Below are 20,986 nucleotides of genomic sequence, written 5' to 3'. Positions count from 1 at the left end.
AATACATAAATAAATAAAATAAAAAGCTATGTCATTAACTTAATTGAGAAAGACACTAAAAGTCCTTAACTTTCAAAATGGTAAAGAAATATACTTTATTGAAAACTAAGGAATTTCGACTTAAATCTACAAACATCTATTTACTGAGTACTCATGATTTATATGTAATAAAAAACTAAAAGCAAACAGCAGCAGCAAACAAACAAAACCCAATCTCTGCCCTCAAGAAGCTTGTTAGCACATAGAACGCATACAAGAAACATGCAGATAACTATATAAAGCAGTACCCAGGTAAAGTGGGGTAGTAACATGAGTAACCTTAAATACAAAGACTTGTGCCAACTGGACCTAACAGAATTCGGGGGGCGGGGGAGACAAAAGGGGTGGAGTAAGGGACTCACACATTTACCAGTATTTACTCAGTGCTATCCTGAAATACACTAACTGGGAAAAAAAACCCATGAACTCAGTTTGAAATAAATCAGAGGCCAAAAGTAAAATGCACGAGAACCAGGGTTAAGTGTTTACACATAGTGAAAATGGAATGCTTACCTCTGTCAAATCCTCCCTGCTTCTGCCAAGCTTAGGCTGCTCTTCCACACCAGCATAAACAACCATATTCCTACAAAGAGTTTATATTTGTAATATATATAGAAAAAAACAAGAGAGCTTTATGGAGAGAAAGCATTAGAAGGCACTTTTAATGAACTCTAATCAGATGCTAAGTTTGGGGATATGAGTACATCACTAACAATCTTGGCCTTAAAAATCTATCAGGTCACTGTGTCCTAATGACATAAGTCACTGGAGTCAACAATAAGAGACAAGTAAGTATTTCTCTGGGCTGGTTTAGGCATATGCAGTACCGATAGGTAAGCATACAATTTAGAGCAGCTATTCATAAACTCCTTAGAGGTATAATGGTGGAAATAAGAAGTCTGAGAGTTTCAGTGGAATTACAAAGAATGAGGCAGGACTGAGGCATAGCACTGGCAGGAGCAAAAGAAAAAGAGGAAAAAGGAAGAAGAGAAAAACGAGAGACTGTGTTTTTAGTGGTAGAGTACCCCACATCTGCTCCAAGTGCCTCTGAACCTCTCCACAAATCCAAAATGATAAAACATAATTACATCAAAGATAAGCTGTTTAATAAGAATGTGCACGGCAAATTGCAACTTACTGAGGCCAGCTGTAGTATCCCCAGTGAGTTTTTTCCACAAAGCAGCTTGACTCCCATTCTTTTTTGGTTCTTGGTATACTTTTGCTATCATAATGCAACCAATGATTATCAGGCCTATCACCAGCAAGAATTTGGGTAGGTTTAGAATATCCACCTTAAGGAAAAGACAATTACATATGACAAACTTAAAAATATCCATGCAATAATTGCTCTCAACTTTCAATCAATAGTACTGGTGTGACCTTGTCTTCATAACAAGATTATCAAAATTTGTTCAAGGCAAGACCACATATATATGATGCATTATACACTAATGGGATAATTATTTGGGGCAAAAAAAAAAATCAAGTATGATCCATACTTCATTTCTTTCACCGAAATTTAAAGGATTAATTTTGTTAAAACTCTTTAGATTTTAATTAATTTCAGGCTTAAAGAGCTCAAAGAATTCCCATATATTCTTCACCCAGACACCCCAAACTTTAACATTTTACCATGTGTACTTTGACATTCTCTCTACATATGTATGTTTTTTTTTGGAACCATTAAATATTCATTTAATATGGGACCTACAAACATGTGTTTCATGAGGATAAAGCAGGATTGGGGCACCTGGGTGGCTCAGCTGGTTAAGTGTCCGACTCTTGATTTGGCTCAGGTCATGATCTCAGGGTTGTGAGACTGAGCCCTGCATCCAGCTCTGCACCAGGTCTGGAGCCTCCTCAAGATTCTCTCTCTACCCCTACCCTACCCCTCTCTAAAAAAACAAACAACATAGTATAGGGAGTATAATAAAAGTCCTTCCCACATTTTGTTAACATCATTTTATAGTGTTCCCAGATAAAGACGGTGTTGCACAGCTATACTCCCCTTCCAAACGTGGGGTTAGGGGCGGACTGAAGATAGCTGTTTGAGTATCACAGAAATTACTGGAGATTAAAAATGTGGTAGCCAGAGGAATAAAAATGACATTCCCACCCCTCTCAAAATCAAGTTAGTTCATTATTTTTTCTGATTACCATTCTAATTAGATTACTATTCAGAAAATTTGTTAATACAGTAAGGTATAAAGAAGAAAATTAACCTTGCCTCTAAACCTACACCCAGAGAGAAACACTTAACATACTGATGTATTAATGATAATGGTCTTTGGTAATTAATGTTAATTTTAAGTCTCTGAAACACACTTTGATAAATAACTAGCATAATTGCTTGGTTGGTGAGATAAGTAAGTAGACGACATGTTTGTGGAGAGTGTGCAAAAGGTACATATATTATGACAACAGAGTCCTTCTATTTTTTTTATTTATATTTTTTAGTAATCTCTACTCCCATTGTGGGGTTCTAACTCACAACCCCAAGACCAAGAGTCGCATGCTCTTCCTACTGAGCCAGTCAGGTGCCCCAGGGTCCATCTAGTTGTATAAATACTTTTTATCACTAGTTTTCACTAAGTCAACTGTTTTTCCCTTACAATATTCATACTGTGTGCTGAGATCTTTCTATACCTCTATACTTTGTATAGAAAAATATTTGAGCTCAAGAACTATTAATTTATACATTTCAAAGAAACTTCCCAAGTGTGACTGAGAAGCGTATTAATTACATTTAGTAGTACTTACTCATTTCATAGGGGTTGATGGTCAGCTTTTTGTGGGTTCTTTTGAGCTGCTTAAGAATACCAGCCACAGCTGAGATTGCCATCTAGAAAAGAAACAGGTAAAGTACACGTGTCAACATTTTTAAATTCTTGAATGGTTGGTTGCCTGCCTTGAACAAAGCAGCAGCTGGATTCCGCTTCTTTCAAAAGCAGATAACTGCCTCACCTGTTGACATCTGGCAGCACAGCTATGGGAGTGCTAAATCTGACTTGGAATGAGTCACTTCAAGTTCTAACTTTCACCCAAGCTAGTCTGCCTAGAAAACTTCGATCCTTCCTTTGGTAAGCCAGTATCTGCTCATTCTTCAAATCTCAGCCTAGAATCTTAAAGGTCTTTCTCTAATGCACCAGGCTAGGTCAGCCCCATCTCGCACTCCACCTCTAACACTTCGTGACTAAAACCAAAAAGTTGTATCCTCAGAGATCTTTCCCTTCCTACAACACTTCACACCTGTCATTAATTTTTCAAAGTCCGGATTTCCCATGAATCTATAAACTTGTTCCCTGCTGTAACCCCAGTGTTGAAATGTACAGTGCCTGAACATGTCCTGATATATTGGCTGGATGAATTATTATTATCTCTGAACCAACAGTGATAAATTCCAAATCAATACACTTCAAGGCCTTTATTAAGTGTATCCTGCGAAGACTTTAAAGGCTTCAGGTGGGTAAAAATTCTCGAACTCAAGACTGTAGCTACAATAAAGTATCTACCTTTCGAACTACAATTGCATCATGGTTGAGATTCTCAACAAAAAAACGTATGGCACGAAGAGGTAACACTCGGTCATCTCTCAAAAGTAGAGACAGAAGCCCAATGCCTATATGTTCAAATTTCCAAGGCCTGAAAAGGGGAAGGGAAAAAAAAAAAAATCACAAAACATATCACTCATAAAACCACTTTTAGAAGAAAACTGTATTTGAAACATTATGTTTCCTAAGAATTAATATAGGCTTACTGATGAGCACCACTCCTATCATTAGGCCCAAAGTTTACCTCTTATTCTTTTTCTAAATTCGTGACTCAGACTATAATTTTTTGAGACACAGCCATTCATGGCTTTCAGGATAGAAACCTCCTATAGTATTTAAGGTAAAAGCTTTGAGAATTTTAAAAAAAAAATTGCACTTACAGATTTCTCTGCTCCACACCATCTAATAAAGTGTTTACCAAATTTTCATAGTTCCTTAAAAAAACAAACAAAAACAAAAACCAAACACTTTAGGTGAGGTATTGTTTTAATACAGTAGTAAGATGAACACCAAATAATCTAACAAATTCAAATTCTAGCCAAATTCACCCCCCTCTATGTGTCATCACCAGACTATAAAAGGCCTGGTGAGAACCAAGCCAGCGTGAAAGCAGATGGGTGAAGAGAGACCGTGGGGAAAAGAACATGAAGGGCCGAGAGAAAAAAAAAAGGTATCAGGTACACTGAGCACCTCAACTGTCTCCAAGCAGATATTCAAAAGTAAATCTGTGAGTAGTAATCAGTTAGAAGTGGTCTACCTCTATGGCGCTCTAGGTATACAAGTGGTAGGGTATAATGTAACAGTTCATTACTTCTACAGACATGTTAGGAAAAAAATAATAAGCATATTCATAAGGCAAAGACAAAATCAAGCCAGGAAGGCTCCTGCTTGAGTGTTATCACTGAAGCACTGAATTGCTTGGGTTCTGAAAACCTAAAACGAGTCTTTTTTTTTTTTTTTTTTTAAGATTTTATTCATTTGAGAGAGACAGAGAAAGAGAGAGAGAGACAGACAGCACACATGAGCAGGGGTTAAGGGCAGAGGGGGAGGGAGAAGCAGACTCCCCGCTGAGCAGGGAGTCCGATGCGGGACTCGATCCCAGGACCCTGGGATCATGACCTGAGCCGAAGGCAGACGCTTAACCAACTGTGCCACCCAGGCGCCCCTAAAAGCCAGTTTTTTTAAGACAGTTTTAAGATGCTATATTCCACTTCTGTAGCTGAAAGTGACAATCCGGGACCTTCACGATAATGATCTCCTAACATTCTGTATTTTTTCAGAATCACAGTGTAAATCTCACGAGGTATATATGGCACATCTATATCTCAGAGATATTAAAAATCTGCTACCCATAACGCTATCTATCTTGAGAAGTAGGCATTCATAATTACCTCAGGGCATCAGCATTCTTTTCTTGTTGGCGTTTAAGTCCTTCTTTAATTTCTTCTGAACTAAGCATTGTCTGGTTGGAGGAGGGGTTTTTTGACTGTTGAAGTAATTCTGCTATTTCAACACAGGACTTTGGAATCTTATAAAAAAGAAAAGCGAGGGCACAAAATGAAGTACTGACACCCGCCAGAACACGGAGGAATCTTGACAACGTTATGCTGAGTGAGAGGAGCCAGATACAAAGACCACGTGATTCCATTGATATGAAATGTCCATAATAGGCAAATTCACAGATAAGGCAAGTAGATTCCTGATCTCCAGGGTCTAGGGATGCTAGGGGAATGCGAGTCACTATTCCTGGGTACAGGCTTTCTTTTTAAGCGAAGCCTGCAGTGCCCAGGGAATATACTATTGTGAATACACAATATACTATTGTGTTATATAAGGGTGAGATTTTTGTCATGTGAATTATGTACTAATTTAAAAAAACTTTAATTAAAAAAAAATTTTTTTTTAAATTTTTTAAGTAATCTCTATACCCAACATGGGGCTCAAACTCACAACCTCAAGATCAAGAGTCACATGTTCTTCCAACTGAGCCAGCCATGCTCCCCACTAAAAAACCTTAAAAAAAAAAAAATTTTATTCATTTATTTGAGAGAGCGAGCAAGAGAGAGAGAGAACATGAGCAGGGGTGGGGGGGGCAGTGCAGAGAGAGAGGGAGAAGCAGACTCCCCACGCAAGCGTGGAGCTCGATACTAGGACCATAACCTGAGCCGAAGGCACTTAACTGACTGTACCAACCAGGCGCCCTCCAAAAACCTTTTTTTAAAGAAAGCATAATCCAAGGTGCCTGGCTGGCTCAATCAGAAGAGCATGCGACTCTTGATCTTGCTTGGAATTGTGAGTTCGAGCCCCACGTTGGATGTAGAGATTACTTAAAAATAAAAATCTTAAAAAAAAAGCATAATCTAAGGACAGTTGCAAATAGCAAGACTGTTTTATAGAAAAGGAATAGGTTTAGAGCAGTGGTTTTTTAAAACCAAGGATGGGTGTCAAACACAATTACCTTAGAGAAGAGGGCAATTCACCGTCACTCACACCACTTTCATCCATCCTCAGTTATGATGGATATGTACATATGCATCTGGTACATCTCCCCATACAAGCACCACTGATACAGGTATTCTTTACTTTCTCATTTGTCAAATCATCCAATTTTAATTTTCGTCACTATAAACTAAAATGAACCTTATGGTCAAACTTTTGTGACTTTGGCTAGTAAGAGTGACCTCCTAAAATATAATCAACTTTTCAAAAAATGAGGCCATGGATATATAGACAATCATGGTAAATGCAACAGCGTAATAGCCCTTTGTTGCCTCTTGGTAGAAAACAACCCAGCTCTCTCCTGGCCATGCTCCAAATTCATAGTGATTACTAAAGTACAAACAGGAAACAGAAAGCTAATACTAATTTCCACTAAAATTTGAATTAAAAAAAAATGGTTTTGCTCACTGCGAAATCCAAGCCAATTGTTTCATACTGCCGATGAATCTTTTCTGCAAGATCATCAAACAGTCTCACTATTGATGGCTTTTCCAGGGACATCGCTTTGCTAAGTCCAGAAGAAACAATTGCTGGCCAAGTCTGTACAATACAGTCCCAATCATGAAGGTTTGCCAAACATACACCACTGTGATTTCCAAGGAGACAATACAAGGCACCCTGCAGGAAAAAATAATATAGGGAATAAGAGGCACTGTTTAGCTGTAGCCAATTCACTTACATCTTTTTAAATGTACTAAACACTGATTCTTTAAGTGCTTGATACTGGTTAGTAAAATAGGTTCACACATTTAACATGTTACTTTCAGAAACTTGAACTCGACATTTAACTGTCATCCAGTAATATTTTCCCTAAGTCATCTAATAAAGGGTTAGCTCAAAGAACACCTATGAATAAGATAATACAGAAATTTAAGGCTGTTGTTTTTAAGGATATAGCTTCCATTATAATTCTCTTCTACTACAATTATATCACAAAGGCCACAAACATTTGCCACTCTTTGCATTTTAGGGGCATGTTTGGGATAATTTCTAAAATCTGATTGTTTTCTTAAGTATATTAAAACTAGGTTACTTAACTATACTGTACACTTTTTACTCATAAAGGCTCTATTAATCAGAATGATACCCCATTTTAATGAAAAGAGCTATTATGTTATTTTCTAAATATTCACCCTAACTCAATTCTGATCTGGCTTATTACCCACTGTGGGCTCTACTCCTCTTCACAGGTTCTCATAAGGTCACTGGTAACTTTGATTTTACTGACCTAATAGACGTTTTTCAATTTTGATCTTACTTGACCAGTTTGATTGTGTCCATTTAAACCGCTCCCAACTTGTTCAACAATATACAACCCTAAGAGTCAGACATTCCATAACGCTCTTGAATTATGCATCTACATTGGAGGTCAGAAAATTTTTTCTATAAAGGTCAAATAGCAAATAGTTGGCCATATGGTCTCTGTTGCAACTACTTATCAATGCTCTTGTGGCACGAAAGCGGCCAGACAAAATACATAAAGTCATGGACGTGGCTGTGTTCCAACACAACTTTACTTACTAAAGCAAGAACTGAGCCCAAGCTATAGTTTGTTGACCTGCCTTACAAGCCAACTTCAAGAACATGTTGTCATCTTAACTATCTCCAGAAAGCAAATGAAAGCAAATGATACTGCTAAGTTTCCCTTCTCTCAGGGAAAGATCGCTCATTGGCTTCTGTAACGTCTCGTTATCTTGGTTATCTTTCTGATCTTTCCCTTCTTGGTTACTTCTTCTTCATGGGGTCCTAATGGAGTTTTCTCAACTCTTGCCCCCCTGGTCCTCTTTCTCTTCTCACTCTCCTCCTATGCTCTCTTACCTGTGCCCAAAGCTTTCAGTTCTCATCAACACATACTGAAATGGTGTGTTGTGGTGAAATGATGTTGAACTACCTACTTGACACCCCCTTTTCGTTTATAGGAAATACTTCATATATAACTTGTCCAAACTAATTCATCATCTATTCTTCCTTTTCTCTCCCTCTCTGATGTACCCCATAACCAGTTGTACAACCCAGAACCTTAATAATTTTGATACCTTTTTTCAGTCCCTTCATATTCAACCACCAAATCTTATCAATTCTCCCTCTTAAATCACTTGCAATCAACCCACTTCTATCTGATAGCATAAACATTATGTTTCACCTATACTCTCCTGCACCCCTGTGAGATACACTATTTTCCTTATCTTGTGTCATTTCCTTCCTTCTCTGATCTACTCATACAAACTCTCACTCAGTTGCTCAAAACTTACCATATTTCTTCATGTCTCAGGCCTTCCAACATGCTGTTTACATTACTCTAAACCTTTTGGTCTTTCACCCCCCTCTCCTATAGGCCAGCTAGGCTCTTTATCCACTACTGCTCAACTCAAACTGCAGCCTACATTTTCTCCCCATAACACCAATCATAAACACAGGTAAGAGTAAATAATTAGGGAGAAAAAAAGACTATGTTTAAAGGTGTAGGGTACTGATGTCTTCAATTTATTGTGAAATACATAAAAAATAAGATGGACATAGATAAATATATGCAAATGTATTTATCTATTTGTCCAAATATAGCAAAATATTAAATACAGAATCTGAATGGTGGACATATGGATGTTTATTGCAAAATTCTTTCAACTTTCTGTATATCTGAAAATTTTCATAATAAAAAAAACACAAAGAACCCTATACCTTGAACTGCTGTTGTGTGACATCTTGTCTATCAGGCCGTAAGAACTCCAAAACCAGGGGAATGATATCTCTGCAACAGAAGTTATATGCGCCCAAGGCAGCAAAAAATGTTTGCTGAGCCTTATTTCTGACCTGAAGAAAGTATTATTAACAAAAGACTTTATTATATAGTAGGCAAACAACAAAAAGTTTCTAAATAAATTACCAAAAACAAAATAATTTAAATAGTGTTGTAACAGAAAAACATATCAAAGCACATACCTTAACAAAAACAAGTAAATTATTATCTTTTTACCAAAAGGAAAGCACATTACCACCAACCACATCCATGGTTTAGGTTATACAGGTTCAAATATTTTTGATAAAGGAGAGACTGAATAGAACTGATATGCATTTGTCCTATAACATAATCAGCATCTATTCTAAGTTACTTTTGATGAGAAGAGTTAGATTTTCTCTTGTATTTATGCAAAGAAAATCAAAGACTTTCTAAAATCCCAGAACAACTTTACCTTTTCAATGCAAACCATAAGTTAAGAGCCCGTATATTTTAAACCCAAACAAAAGATTCAGTATAAGATTATAATCCATGAATTAAATCATAATGAGTAATAACCAATTATAGTAAAAGTGACACACTGTACATATTTCAAAGTCTTTAGGTGAAATCTTTGAGTTAGAGACTAGTGTCCTAACTTACATTATTTATTAAGGATAGAATAATTAGCTATTCATGAATTTTGCTTTTCCAGTTCTCCGTGCTTGGAGATCATCTCTTGGTCCTTTGCTACCTTCAAGGATGGACCCCATAATTCATATGGTAGCAGGTTGCTGAAACCCAAGCATAACATCTAGGAGGAATTATATAGCCTTTAGAGACTGGCGTTCACAATGTGATTTGATTAAGTGGCAGCAACATTGCACTAGCACTATCTATCAACTTTACATTTAAAAAAAATTTGAGGGATGCCTGGGTGGCTCAGTCGGCTGACCGTCTGCCTCAGCTCAGGTCGTGATCCCAGGGTCCTGGGATCGGGTCCCACATCGGGCTCACGGCTCAGCGGGGAGTCTGCTTCTCCCTCTACCTGCCGCTCCCCCTGCTGGTGCTCTCTCTCTCTGACAAATAAAATCTTTAAAAAAAAATTTTTTTGAGAAGCAATACAAACAGTAAAGTAAACATTATTTTTAAAAGACTACTAAAATTAGCTTGAAAATATTTGTAATTTGGAAGGTGCATTCTATGCCAATAAATAGTAATAATAATAATAATAATTTTAAGTAGGCTCCATCCAGGGCTTGAACTCACGACCCTGAGATCAAGACCTGACGTGAAATCAAGAGTTGGATGCTCAACTGAATGAGCCACCCAGGCACCCCACCAATAAATTATTTAAACTTCCTTGTATTTGAAATGGGGCTATTTAGATTGCATTGTAATAAAACAGGAATGTGGGGCAAAGGAGGGGGGCAGAGGGGACGAGCCTTACCTGACTGTATGAACTTGTAGATAAACGAAGAAGATCTCGGATCATATCTTGATGTATCCTTTTGTATTCACAACCCTCAACAGTCAGTGTTCGTAGCTACGAAAAGAAAATAATGTAAAATCAAATCTCCAAGTTTTTACTAAAAAGTTCATTTAATTATGAAGTAACACAAATAATTACATATTCATCTGGAAAACTGTCATTTAAAAAAGTCATCATGATTTTAAAGAGATTTACCTCATGCTGCAACATAACTCTGTCAATCAACAGTGCTCTGATATGTTGTTTTTTCCCATGGAGCTAAAAAACAAAGTAGAAGACACTTCAACATTGTCCCTAATTGACTGCATCCATGGATTCCCCTGAATCCCCTACTGAAAAATTTTTACTGAACTGTAAAGGTTCACACTGGGCTGGTGGAGGTATTTCATTTATTCTGAAGTGATCAGGCTTACATTAAAAGATACTATTTCAATTAATTTTATGGCTAATAGTAGAAATATCTCCTTTAAATAGCTCATCCAACAGCCTGTTTTTCTCTGGTAGTTTATTAATGGATCTATGCATGGGAGAGGAACTGAGCTGGTCCTTATTCAGTCAAATACTGAAAGTACAAAAAGAGACTACTAAGAAAATTGCTTGACTCTGTTGTATTTACAAATAGCCTTTCCAGGTAACTGTGTATGTTTACTACAGAATATAGTACCTTTTACTTTTCTAAAAATTATCTTTTATGGTCTCCTCTACCACCCCATCTTCTACCTGGTCACTAAAGGCAGATATCTGGAACTCAGAGACTGCTTCTCTTTCACACCTTTATCTCACTAGTCATCAAGTCTCTACAAATTCTTCTTTTTCAAAACACCTTATTCCATCCCAATGCCAGTGATTTGATTCAGGTTGTGTTTTTCTATCTGGACTACTGTGATAGTTGCTTCCAGTCGCATCTCTTACTGCTGTTTTTTTCCTCATCGGTGATTAAAGATTGATCTTTCCAATATTCAGATCAGATCTACTTCAGAACCTTTAATGACTCTTTCCATGCTGAATATAAAACTGAAGCACTTTCTGGGGATAAAACTATAAACACCCTGGGGGTACCTGGCTGGATCAGTTGGAAGGGCATGTGACTCTTGATCTCGGGGTCACTGAGTTCCAGCCCCACACTGGGGGGTAGAGATTACTTAAATAAATAAATAAACTTAAAAAAACAAAAACAAAACTCAAACTAAAAATGACCTAGTTGCCTCCTGCCTTTTCTGCCCTATAGCCACTGTTCCCTAACACATGCCATGTTTGTATGTCTCCCTGCCCTTTTACACGCCATTCCCTCTAAAATACGTAGTGACCCTTGCCTAAACAATAAACTCCTACAACCTTTTTTAGACTCAGCTTCCATAAAAGTCTCCTACAGAACACTGCTATCAACATCAAATGGCTGGCTTGAATATTCTTTCTTCCATGCTCCTGAGAAGCTTGTACTGACTTCTGGACACAAAGATAACATAAGAGCTATTTTTCTAAAATCTCCATAAAGTGAGATGCTTTAAATCCATGCCTGTGGACAATTCCTCCTATCTTTTATTCCCTCAAGTTCTTACAAGGCAGCCTGCCACATTATCACACTCCAAATTCCCAATGAGAGTTCACTCTCCTGGAAACTCACAGAAGAGTTTGTAAGAGGAAAACATTTCCCCAGGATTCTTTTGATTATACCGTGATATAATATTTGAAAATCTATTTTTACTTACAGGGAAACTTCCTCTGTATGCTGAACAATCCCTAAATCAAGTGACTGTCAATATTATACACATTTAAAAAAATTAATTTAGAGTGTTTAGGTGAAAATACCGACCCGGTTTTCCATTGATTTCTTTACTAGGTTAAAGCTTTTCCAACGGGAGTCGAATTCATGCTTGTGAGATCCTTGGAACTGCAAGAGGTCTCCAATAATCTGTGCCAAAGAATTTCAAGTTTTGTATTTATTTATAAGCCATCATGTCAAAACTAGTCACATTAATAATCATGCAACTATTCAAGGATAACTGTACCTTTATGATAAGAAACAAAGACTTGGTATCATCTTCTGAATTGTTAAGTATGTGGTCTATAATAGAAGAAAATGGATTTTGGTTAAAATATTTTGAATTACTACAGGACTCCTGATATATCAGTTAAGAATCTATTAGTTAAGGAAAAAAACATTGCCTGATATTCTCACTATTTAGAATTTAAATAAAGTTAAGTAAAAGCACATATGCTATAAAATTCCTAAATATTTATTAGTAAAAATAAGTTAAATACATATATGTACTTACTAAGAAGTTTCCTTATGACCCTAGCAATTGCTTCTCGGTGGTTCTCTCTGGATAGATCTATTTTTTAAAAAATGAGACAAGGCATTTTAAACACACTGAATCCTCCCCAGCTGTTGAAGCTTACTTATATAAACAGTTTATGTCAAGAATAAATCATGTAATCCAGGAAAAAAACCAAGTGGGTCTGCCTTTTTCATAGCTGGATTAGTGTCTAGGCATGATACAGAGTAATTTTTAAAACCTTCACATTTACAAAGACCTGCTTATAAAACTTTCTTGGGTAGGCAAGGAGGAAGAAGAAAAAAAATCTTTGCTAATATTTCAAAGTCCTATTCACTACTTAGAGATCATAAATGCATAAGATTCTTTAATTGGTTATGGGTGACCCAAACCAAGCAAACAAAAATTACACCTTAAAGCAATTAATCTATGCAATTAATTCCACTGTTAATCCAACGATAAGGAAATGTACTAAATTTCTATTAATGTTAGATTCAGAATATTAAATTAACACAATGTTTTACATATTTATATGAAATTTAATTCACTATGACAGAAGGACACAAAGCTAGAATAAAGGTTATAATATTCCCATATTCACATCAAGTATAATGTATCATTTCTAAAATAATTCTAAACATAAATGAACATGATGATATATGAAAATCTGCCTCTGCACACAGAAAGCAACCAAATATTTATTTACCTAGTCCAATTTCTACCTTTTCTTGGCTATTCTTTATATAAATAATTTTCCAGTTTCTCCAGGGAAAGTAAAGACAGCTATTGTATAATTAACTAATACTCATTTTATATATGAAAAAGAGACTAGGAAAATTCTAACTACATATTATTCCATTTAAATTCAATTAATTAACATATACTGCATTATTAGTTTCAGAGGTAGAGTTCAGTGATTCATCAGGTGCATATAACACCCAGTGCTCATTACATCATGTGCCCTCCTTAATGCTCATCACCTAGTTACTCCATCCCCCCACCCCCCACCTCCCACCAGCAGCCCTGTTTGTTTCCTATAGTTAAGAGTCTCTTATGGTTTGTCTCTCTTTCTGATGTCGTTTTATTTTATTTTTCCCTCCCTTCCCCATGATCCTCTGCTTTGTTTCTTAAATTCCACATATGAGTGAAATCATGGAATTCCTCTCTCGAGTCATTTCGCTTAGCATAATACCTTCTAGTTCCATCCACGTTGTTGCAAATGCAAGATTTCATTTTTTTTGTGGTTAATACACACACACACACACACACCACACATATTCCTTATCCATTCATCTGTCGACAGACATCTGCGCTCTTTCCACAGTTTGGCTATTGTGGACACTGCTGCTATAAACATTGGGGTGCTGGTGCCCCTTCGGATCCCTACATTTGTATCTTTGGAGTAAACACCTAGTAGTACAATTGCTGGGCTGTAGGATAGCTCTTTTTTTAACTTTCTGAGGAACCCCCATACTGTTTTCCAGAGTGGCTGTATTATTAACTCTTTTTTTAATTCCTTATTTTAAGTTCAATTTAGTTAATGTATACTATATTATTAGTTACCAGGGTAGACTTTAGTGATTCATCAGTTGCATATAACATTCAGTGCTCATTATATCAAATGCCATCCTTAATGCCCATCACCCAATTACCCCTTCCCCCCATCCCCCACCCCTCCAACAACCCTCAGTTTGTTTCCTGGAGTTCTGTATCTCTCATGATTTGCCTCCCTCTCTATTTTCATCTTATTTTATTTTTCCTTCCCTTCCCCTATGTTCATGTTTTGTTCCTTAAATTCCACATATGAGTGAAATCATATGGTATCTGTCTTTCTCTGACCATTTTAACTCTTGTAGAGTAACTGACAAAAACTGTCCACACAAGATTTACTCAGATTAGTATTTACATACCATATTCAAGTCCAGTATACAATTTTGTCTCTTCCAAGGACACCATACTTGGTACCCTGTATAAAAACAAGAGTGCTTGCATTTATTAATAATACCAATAAGAAGGATTAAAGGGAAAAGTGTCATTGCTAGAATGTTTAAATCAAAACAAAGATGATGCTCTTTTAATAAACAGATTTCTCATCTTCAATACGTCAACTCTCTACTCTGTCCTCCTGAAGATTAATGCTATCTGTTTCAGTAAGGACAATCTTATTCATCTTAAAGAAAATGTTAATTCAATTTAATGACTTTATGGGGGAGAATTCACCACCCAAATAAACGTAATAATGATATTCAATATTCAAGTGTAAAAGTTTAAGTCTGATGATAAACTTTTATATATAATTATACAAAGAAAAGTCAGCTTTATAATGGTATAATAAAGGTTAAAACTGGACACCAAAAATTCAAGTAAAATTTTATTATAGAATATATAGCAGACAAACTTCTTTAAATAATCATTACTCCTCCTCTGAAAAACCACCCAAACTGCTCTCTCCTATCACCTGCAGTTAAAATGCCATTACTTTCTTTTGAAGATGATCAGATATAAAAACACTGCATTTCCTAATTAAAGATCTGCCACAAAGAATTATGTTAACAGAACAAGACCCAGCTAAACTCATTAAACAATTAAAAGTCACTTTTAAGGTATGTAAGAACAGATTTTAGTAGGGAATACGAACCTTTATATCTGAAATCTAAATTTTTTCAATGAAAAATATAGTTTTCAACATTTCAAAATACAGTATCAATTCAACAACTTTTTATAAACAAAAAGATAAGACTTTCTAAGAGGAAGAACACAGGCACAAATGCCAAGGAAACATGGGGTAAGCTTATCCAATACAAAGCTAATTAGTTATAAAAAGAAATTTTATAGTGATTGATTATTCATCACTCATGAACTACACAGCACTTGTTATGAAGAAAAAACTACTTTTAAATCAATATGCCCCCATCTATATTGTATTTTTTTAAGTTGAATTAAGCAAGTTATCTCTATCTTAATACTTGGTAGTTATGAATTCTTGGATTTATCTAAATGGGTAATAATATTAAGATTACTAAACTGCCAATTATTTAACTATGTTCCTCACCATAATCTAGGACCTAGGATGGCAACGATACTGTCTCGTGTTTCAAACCAAGCCTACAGAGTATAAACAAAGAATGGTTATATTTTATAATATAAAATACTAATTTGCTTTTCAGAGACTTTGAAGTTCAAATTCAAATTCATAAAATTTGGTTTTCATTCTATAAAGCTTCAGCCTTTGGCAACATCTTGCAAACTTACGCATTCTGTAAAATTGTGTATGATTAAATAATATATATGTATCCAGAATCTAGTCAGTTAAAAATAAAATCACATTCCTTTACAATGAACTTCAAGGAGTCCAACATCTCTACTGAAATTAGATTTCACCATCAAAGAGAAAAAGACTGTGCTCAAACAGTAACAAGCATAAAGGCGTAAGACCTTTAACCCCACCCACTCATCCTTCCTTCCCTATTACAGCACAGGAAAAGGCTTGCCATGAGCTATCACATGAGAGTTGATGTCTCCTCGCTGCTGCTGTAAACATCAGTAGTTGTGTAAAGTTAAGAATCCTACTGTACCTTACCCAGTCTGTACTTAGTACCAAATAATATTGAACCAAGCATGCATTTTAATTAGCATAAAATTGTTCTTACAAACATAAAAAAGCAACCACTATAGTGAGCTATTTTGAATTTTTACTGTGTGTGTGTGTATACACACATAAAACCCTAACTATCCAACAAAAAAAACTATCCAGTTGGGAATTTGAAAAGTTTTGCTTGTATGCCTTTCTGACTCTAGTAATACCAGTATTATTAACTCTGTAATCACATTTAAAAGCAAGTCTCATCTAAGAGCCTTGATGCTTATTTTTAAAATTCATGGCTCTCTGAAGTGCTTCCCTACCAGAAAATCTGAAGATTATTGCTGATTTACAAGTGTTTTAACGTATCTCAACCTATATGGGATTTTGAAGTATTAAAAAGTACATTTAAATAAACCCAGCTTAGGCTTTCCTTTTGAAACGTGAATTAAAACACATCTTTCATATCTCAAGTGTACAAAGGCATCTGGTTAGACATGTAGTTCAGCTTTATTTGTTCTTATCCATCACAAAGTCCTTTTATGTTTATTTATCTAAGACTCAGTTTTAATAGATCCCTTCTTCTCTAACAAATTAATTAAACTCTGATTGGACTGACAGGTTTTACACTAAATGTTTCTCAGCAAGTGTAAATACATATTTATACTAAGTATTTCCTCTGGGCTTTAGAAGAATACTTTTCTAAAAGAAATCTCTATCCATTATCCAAGTAAGATTTAGGACTGTATCTTTTTGTGGCCGCACTAAGTATACGTGTGCTGCCCTATACCTTGATACTTAGAGACTGCTCTTGTCACTTTTAGTTATGTACAGAATCTTAACTGAACATATTTAAAGTGCCATCAACACTTACAGATGTGAGTTCTGATTTAAAGCTATAGTAGTAATATACAGAATTTAGATCAAATACCATCACTGCCCCACTACAAGTGAAATTCATTTTTCTCATTCACTGGTCCATTTTATAAACAGTAATAATTTGACCTCAGGAACTAAATAAAATTCTGACAATTCCTACACGACATATTTTAAATAATACCATTTATACAATAATAAAGTTAAATCAGCTTCAAAGCACTAGACAGCACCAGGGCACCTAATTTATAACAAAATGTGTTCAATATTTGTGCCACCAAAAAAAAAAAAAAAAAAAAAAAAAAAAAAAAAAGACCTAGAAGTGTGACAGCTATGTTATTTGTACCACTAGATGGCAATCTTCTCCAGATTTGATTAGAGCAGAACTATGAAAATAATCACTGGTGGGAGAGAAAGGATGGTGAAAAAGGAAGAAATGACTAGTAACATAAAAACAAAATATACAATGCAAATCCAATATGCAAACGAAGGCTAGGTGAACTATCATGAAACAAGTGCAAACAATACTTCTTGTCTACAGCTGGAAGAACGGCCTACTCCCCCCCCCAACCCCAAGAAAGCAAACATAAAAGGTGTAAAACCAAGCCACTAACACTAACAGATTTTGTTTTCCAATCAAGGTTACAAGTGTTTCACAAGAAACAATTGGCCTATTTCTATGTTCTGTTATCCAATTCAATCCTAGGCATCAATAATAGCTATAAACGCAAATGAAAAGCTGGCTCTTACTCTACCATGTGAACAAAAGGTTGCTAGGTTTAAAATTAACTCTGAGCATAAGAACTATTTCCATGTCTGACACACAAGCTTTTTAAAAATCAATGAAAACAGTCAGAAGGTGAAATAAGGAGAAAACAGGGTTACTCACCGTGGAGTAGTAACTGTTTCCTTTTCTGTGTGCAGCTCCCCCAGCAGAGCTGGGTAGTTTCCTGGAGGTGCCAAGAGAGGTTAGCTAGCCCTGCCCCTCATCGCAGAACAACACATCCTTTCACATATTAATGAAATGGTCTCAACTCTTAGACCTTAACTATGAAGTTTTCTTTGCCTGAGAAGTTAGTATAAGCTGAGATCCTAAGAATGATTTAACTAAGAATGGCTTAACAGATCTATCAGAGGAAAGGGGCACAAAAGTAAAGAAGAAATATCGGAGATGAAAAATGGTGACTCCTCTACCTTGAGTAACCCTGTTTTTATAGATGTTAGTTTTTTGCATCCTGTGACAGCTGGTTAGACCTAAAAGATTATAAAGAGTGGACTGCAAAAGTAGAAATTAATGACGATTTCAGGATTAAAGGCAAGTGTCCAAAATTCCTGTATGACCCTGCAAAGACATGATCCAACTTCCACATCTATAAAGGTAGAACTAGGAGTATAAACTATACCACACATATTTCTATTAAATCATTAACTAAAGGTTCCAACAGCAAAATAGAGAGGTTCCATTTTAAGATTAATTCAGCAACCTTGGTATCTGACAAAACTGCCAAAAATTCAAACTGTACTAAAGAAATTTACACTTAATTACCCTCAAGGGACCCTATTTTACCCATCCTCTAAAACAGTAAAATTTATAATATATACAACAAGATATTTAGTAATCCTACATTGCCAAAGGCCAAAAAAAGTACAATGAAGATACCATGAGGTACATCATTTACCTTCTACTTAGGACAATCAACTCACCTAAGTTTTTATATTTTGTCAGTCTCTAACACAAAGCACAGAAAATTGGTTTGCACATTTAGTAGCCATTTACCTGAACAATGGGATTCTAAGACTATGCCATATATTCTATTAGGAACTAAATTAGATTTTCTTACAGGAAAACTCAGAACTGAACCAAGTTTCCAGTTTCTCATTATTGCAATTTCCCAGAGGACAAATACTACTAATACATGTGCAAGGCAAACTTAAGACTGAAAGATCTGACCAAAAAAATTAAGCAGCTAGAATGTTTTTACCTAATTGAGATTTATATATAAGAAAAATATAAGACTAATTTTAAAGAAAACTGAGTTGCTATGTGCTTCCAAAAACTGGTCTGGTATTTCAGAAAATACGTAATGTCCCACAATACCACAGCCAAATTGTTTGTTATTAACAAGAGTGACTTCCTCAGGCACCTTAGGCATTACACTAACTAATGAACTTGTCACAATTATATGTTTCCTTTTCTCCCCCACCCGATATATTTTACTCTATTTCTCTATTAAGACCAGCTGCTAATAATCTCCAAGAATTATGCTACAGATATTCTTTCTTCACACTAGGATGTATGACTTATTATAGAACAATGGCACCAAAATTGAAATTATTTGATTAGTTTTTTCTTTTGATTTATTTAAGTAATCTCTATACCCATGTGGGGCTCGAACTCAAGACCCCGAGGATCAAGAGTTGCACACTCCTCTGACTAAGCCAGCCAGGCACCCGATTAGCTTTTTCAAATCAATTTACATTTAGAAATTTTAACATTATAGACCTATATTAGAATAAGCATTTCTGAGATTTAAAAAGCTAACTTTATTTTATGATACTTTACTGAGAACTAATTTGCTATCTGCAAAAAAAAGTTGAGATGTTATATAAAGAAAATGTAAAAATAAGTTAAGATTTCAGATGAAGGAGCTATCAGTAAGAAATTGGTTTTAAAGGAAAGGATTCTGTTACAAATTATTTAAAAGTCCAGGAAAGACTTTATAAACCCCCTCTTTGGCGATTCAAAGGCAAAGGGGTGCTCATTAATCTTTGATTCTACTTTGTATAATCATTATCCCTGCTAACTATAGAAAAACAGTCCTAAAAATGTGTATGGTTCAATGATTAAAACAACTGAAGTTTTCATTCTGTATTGTATTTATTATGTATTACTAAATACACCAGAAAACATTTCATATTTCTACTTTTAAGTTATTAAAATATATGAACATTATATATTTATAGTAAATGCAATTTTGTATTACTTCATTATGTCTTATTATATTAAATTTTCACTCCGAAAGTGAAAATTCTGAAACACAAAACTTTTCAGTCTAAATTACCTTTCCTTCTCAACTTTTCTGGGAAAAACCTATGAAGGATACTCTCAGGATCAATTTTAAGGCTTATAATGTCCATGGCATTCATAAAATGTTTATAACATGGTATTCTTTTCCTTACTGAAAATACATTTCATTATTTACAAACCTAACTGGTTTTATCATAACCAAATATAAGGAACTTTTTTCTTGATGTGCTTTTATTTCAAAGTGATAAAGACCTTGCTTCAACTCACTAGTGTAGTGCACATGGCATAAATATGCTCATACTGATATGAACCGCAACAGAAACCTCTCAGCCTCCTGAGTGGACCCTTCAGCGGTGCATCCTAAGGATCACTCAAAACTAAAAATCTTCTCATCATATATACAGAAGATACATGCTTTGGCTCTTATTGGATTAAATTACCATATTTCTCAATGTCAACATGTTCAAGCAGAATTAAATTTATTGATGTAATAAATCTGTTATGTACAAAATAGGTTTTCAGCATGCCATAAGAGTTCAATTCTTACTATATTATACACTGTTAAGATCATGAGGAAAATCAAAACCATTTCTTTAAGTCTCTCATTTTTAAATAATGTTTAAAATCAATCTCTCTTAACAAAGATGACTTTTGGTAAAATTGTCCCTAAATCAAACTATAATACTGGTGAAAACCAAAAGTACTTTCAAAGAACTCAGCAAATTCCTAGACAAACTTAAAACAGATTTCCTTACCTGAGATGAACCTACTTCTCCCTCTCAAATCTAACGAGCAATCTAAAGTTCAATGCCTTACAAACAGTTTTTAAAGTGAACTAAGTGGGAATCATTAGAAAGCATGACTCCAAACAATGATTATACAAAATATGGGGAAAGATAAGCAAGCCACATTTTAAAATCACTCCTTGA

General features: G+C 35.3%; 1 protein-coding gene across 4 annotated transcripts in view; it reads right to left on the bottom strand.

Annotated features, from left to right (window-relative positions):
- PSME4 (proteasome activator subunit 4) overlaps positions 1-20,986 on the bottom strand; it is a 109,232-nt gene that overhangs the window by 26,399 nt on the left and 61,847 nt on the right. For all 4 annotated transcript variants that reach the window (XM_032410986.1, XM_032410988.1, XM_032410987.1 and 1 more), the window contains 14 exons: positions 14,484-14,539; positions 12,574-12,630; positions 12,307-12,362; positions 12,111-12,209; positions 10,493-10,555; positions 10,256-10,351; positions 8,769-8,900; positions 6,498-6,707; positions 4,982-5,118; positions 3,971-4,024; positions 3,552-3,681; positions 2,800-2,881; positions 1,178-1,331; positions 553-622 (listed from right to left, as the gene is read on the bottom strand). In XM_032410986.1, the coding sequence (XP_032266877.1) occupies positions 553-622; positions 1,178-1,331; positions 2,800-2,881; positions 3,552-3,681; positions 3,971-4,024; positions 4,982-5,118; positions 6,498-6,707; positions 8,769-8,900; positions 10,256-10,351; positions 10,493-10,555; positions 12,111-12,209; positions 12,307-12,362; positions 12,574-12,630; positions 14,484-14,539 (1,396 nt within the window). The remainder of the gene's footprint in view (positions 1-552; positions 623-1,177; positions 1,332-2,799; positions 2,882-3,551; positions 3,682-3,970; positions 4,025-4,981; positions 5,119-6,497; positions 6,708-8,768; positions 8,901-10,255; positions 10,352-10,492; positions 10,556-12,110; positions 12,210-12,306; positions 12,363-12,573; positions 12,631-14,483; positions 14,540-20,986) is intronic.

The sequence above is a fragment of the Phoca vitulina genome, unplaced genomic scaffold, assembly GCF_004348235.1.
Source record: "Phoca vitulina isolate PV1807 unplaced genomic scaffold, GSC_HSeal_1.0 scaffold12, whole genome shotgun sequence".
NCBI lineage: Eukaryota > Metazoa > Chordata > Mammalia > Carnivora > Phocidae > Phoca > Phoca vitulina.
Note: the sequence above shows the minus strand (reverse complement) of the source record. Positions and strands in the feature narration are given on the sequence as shown.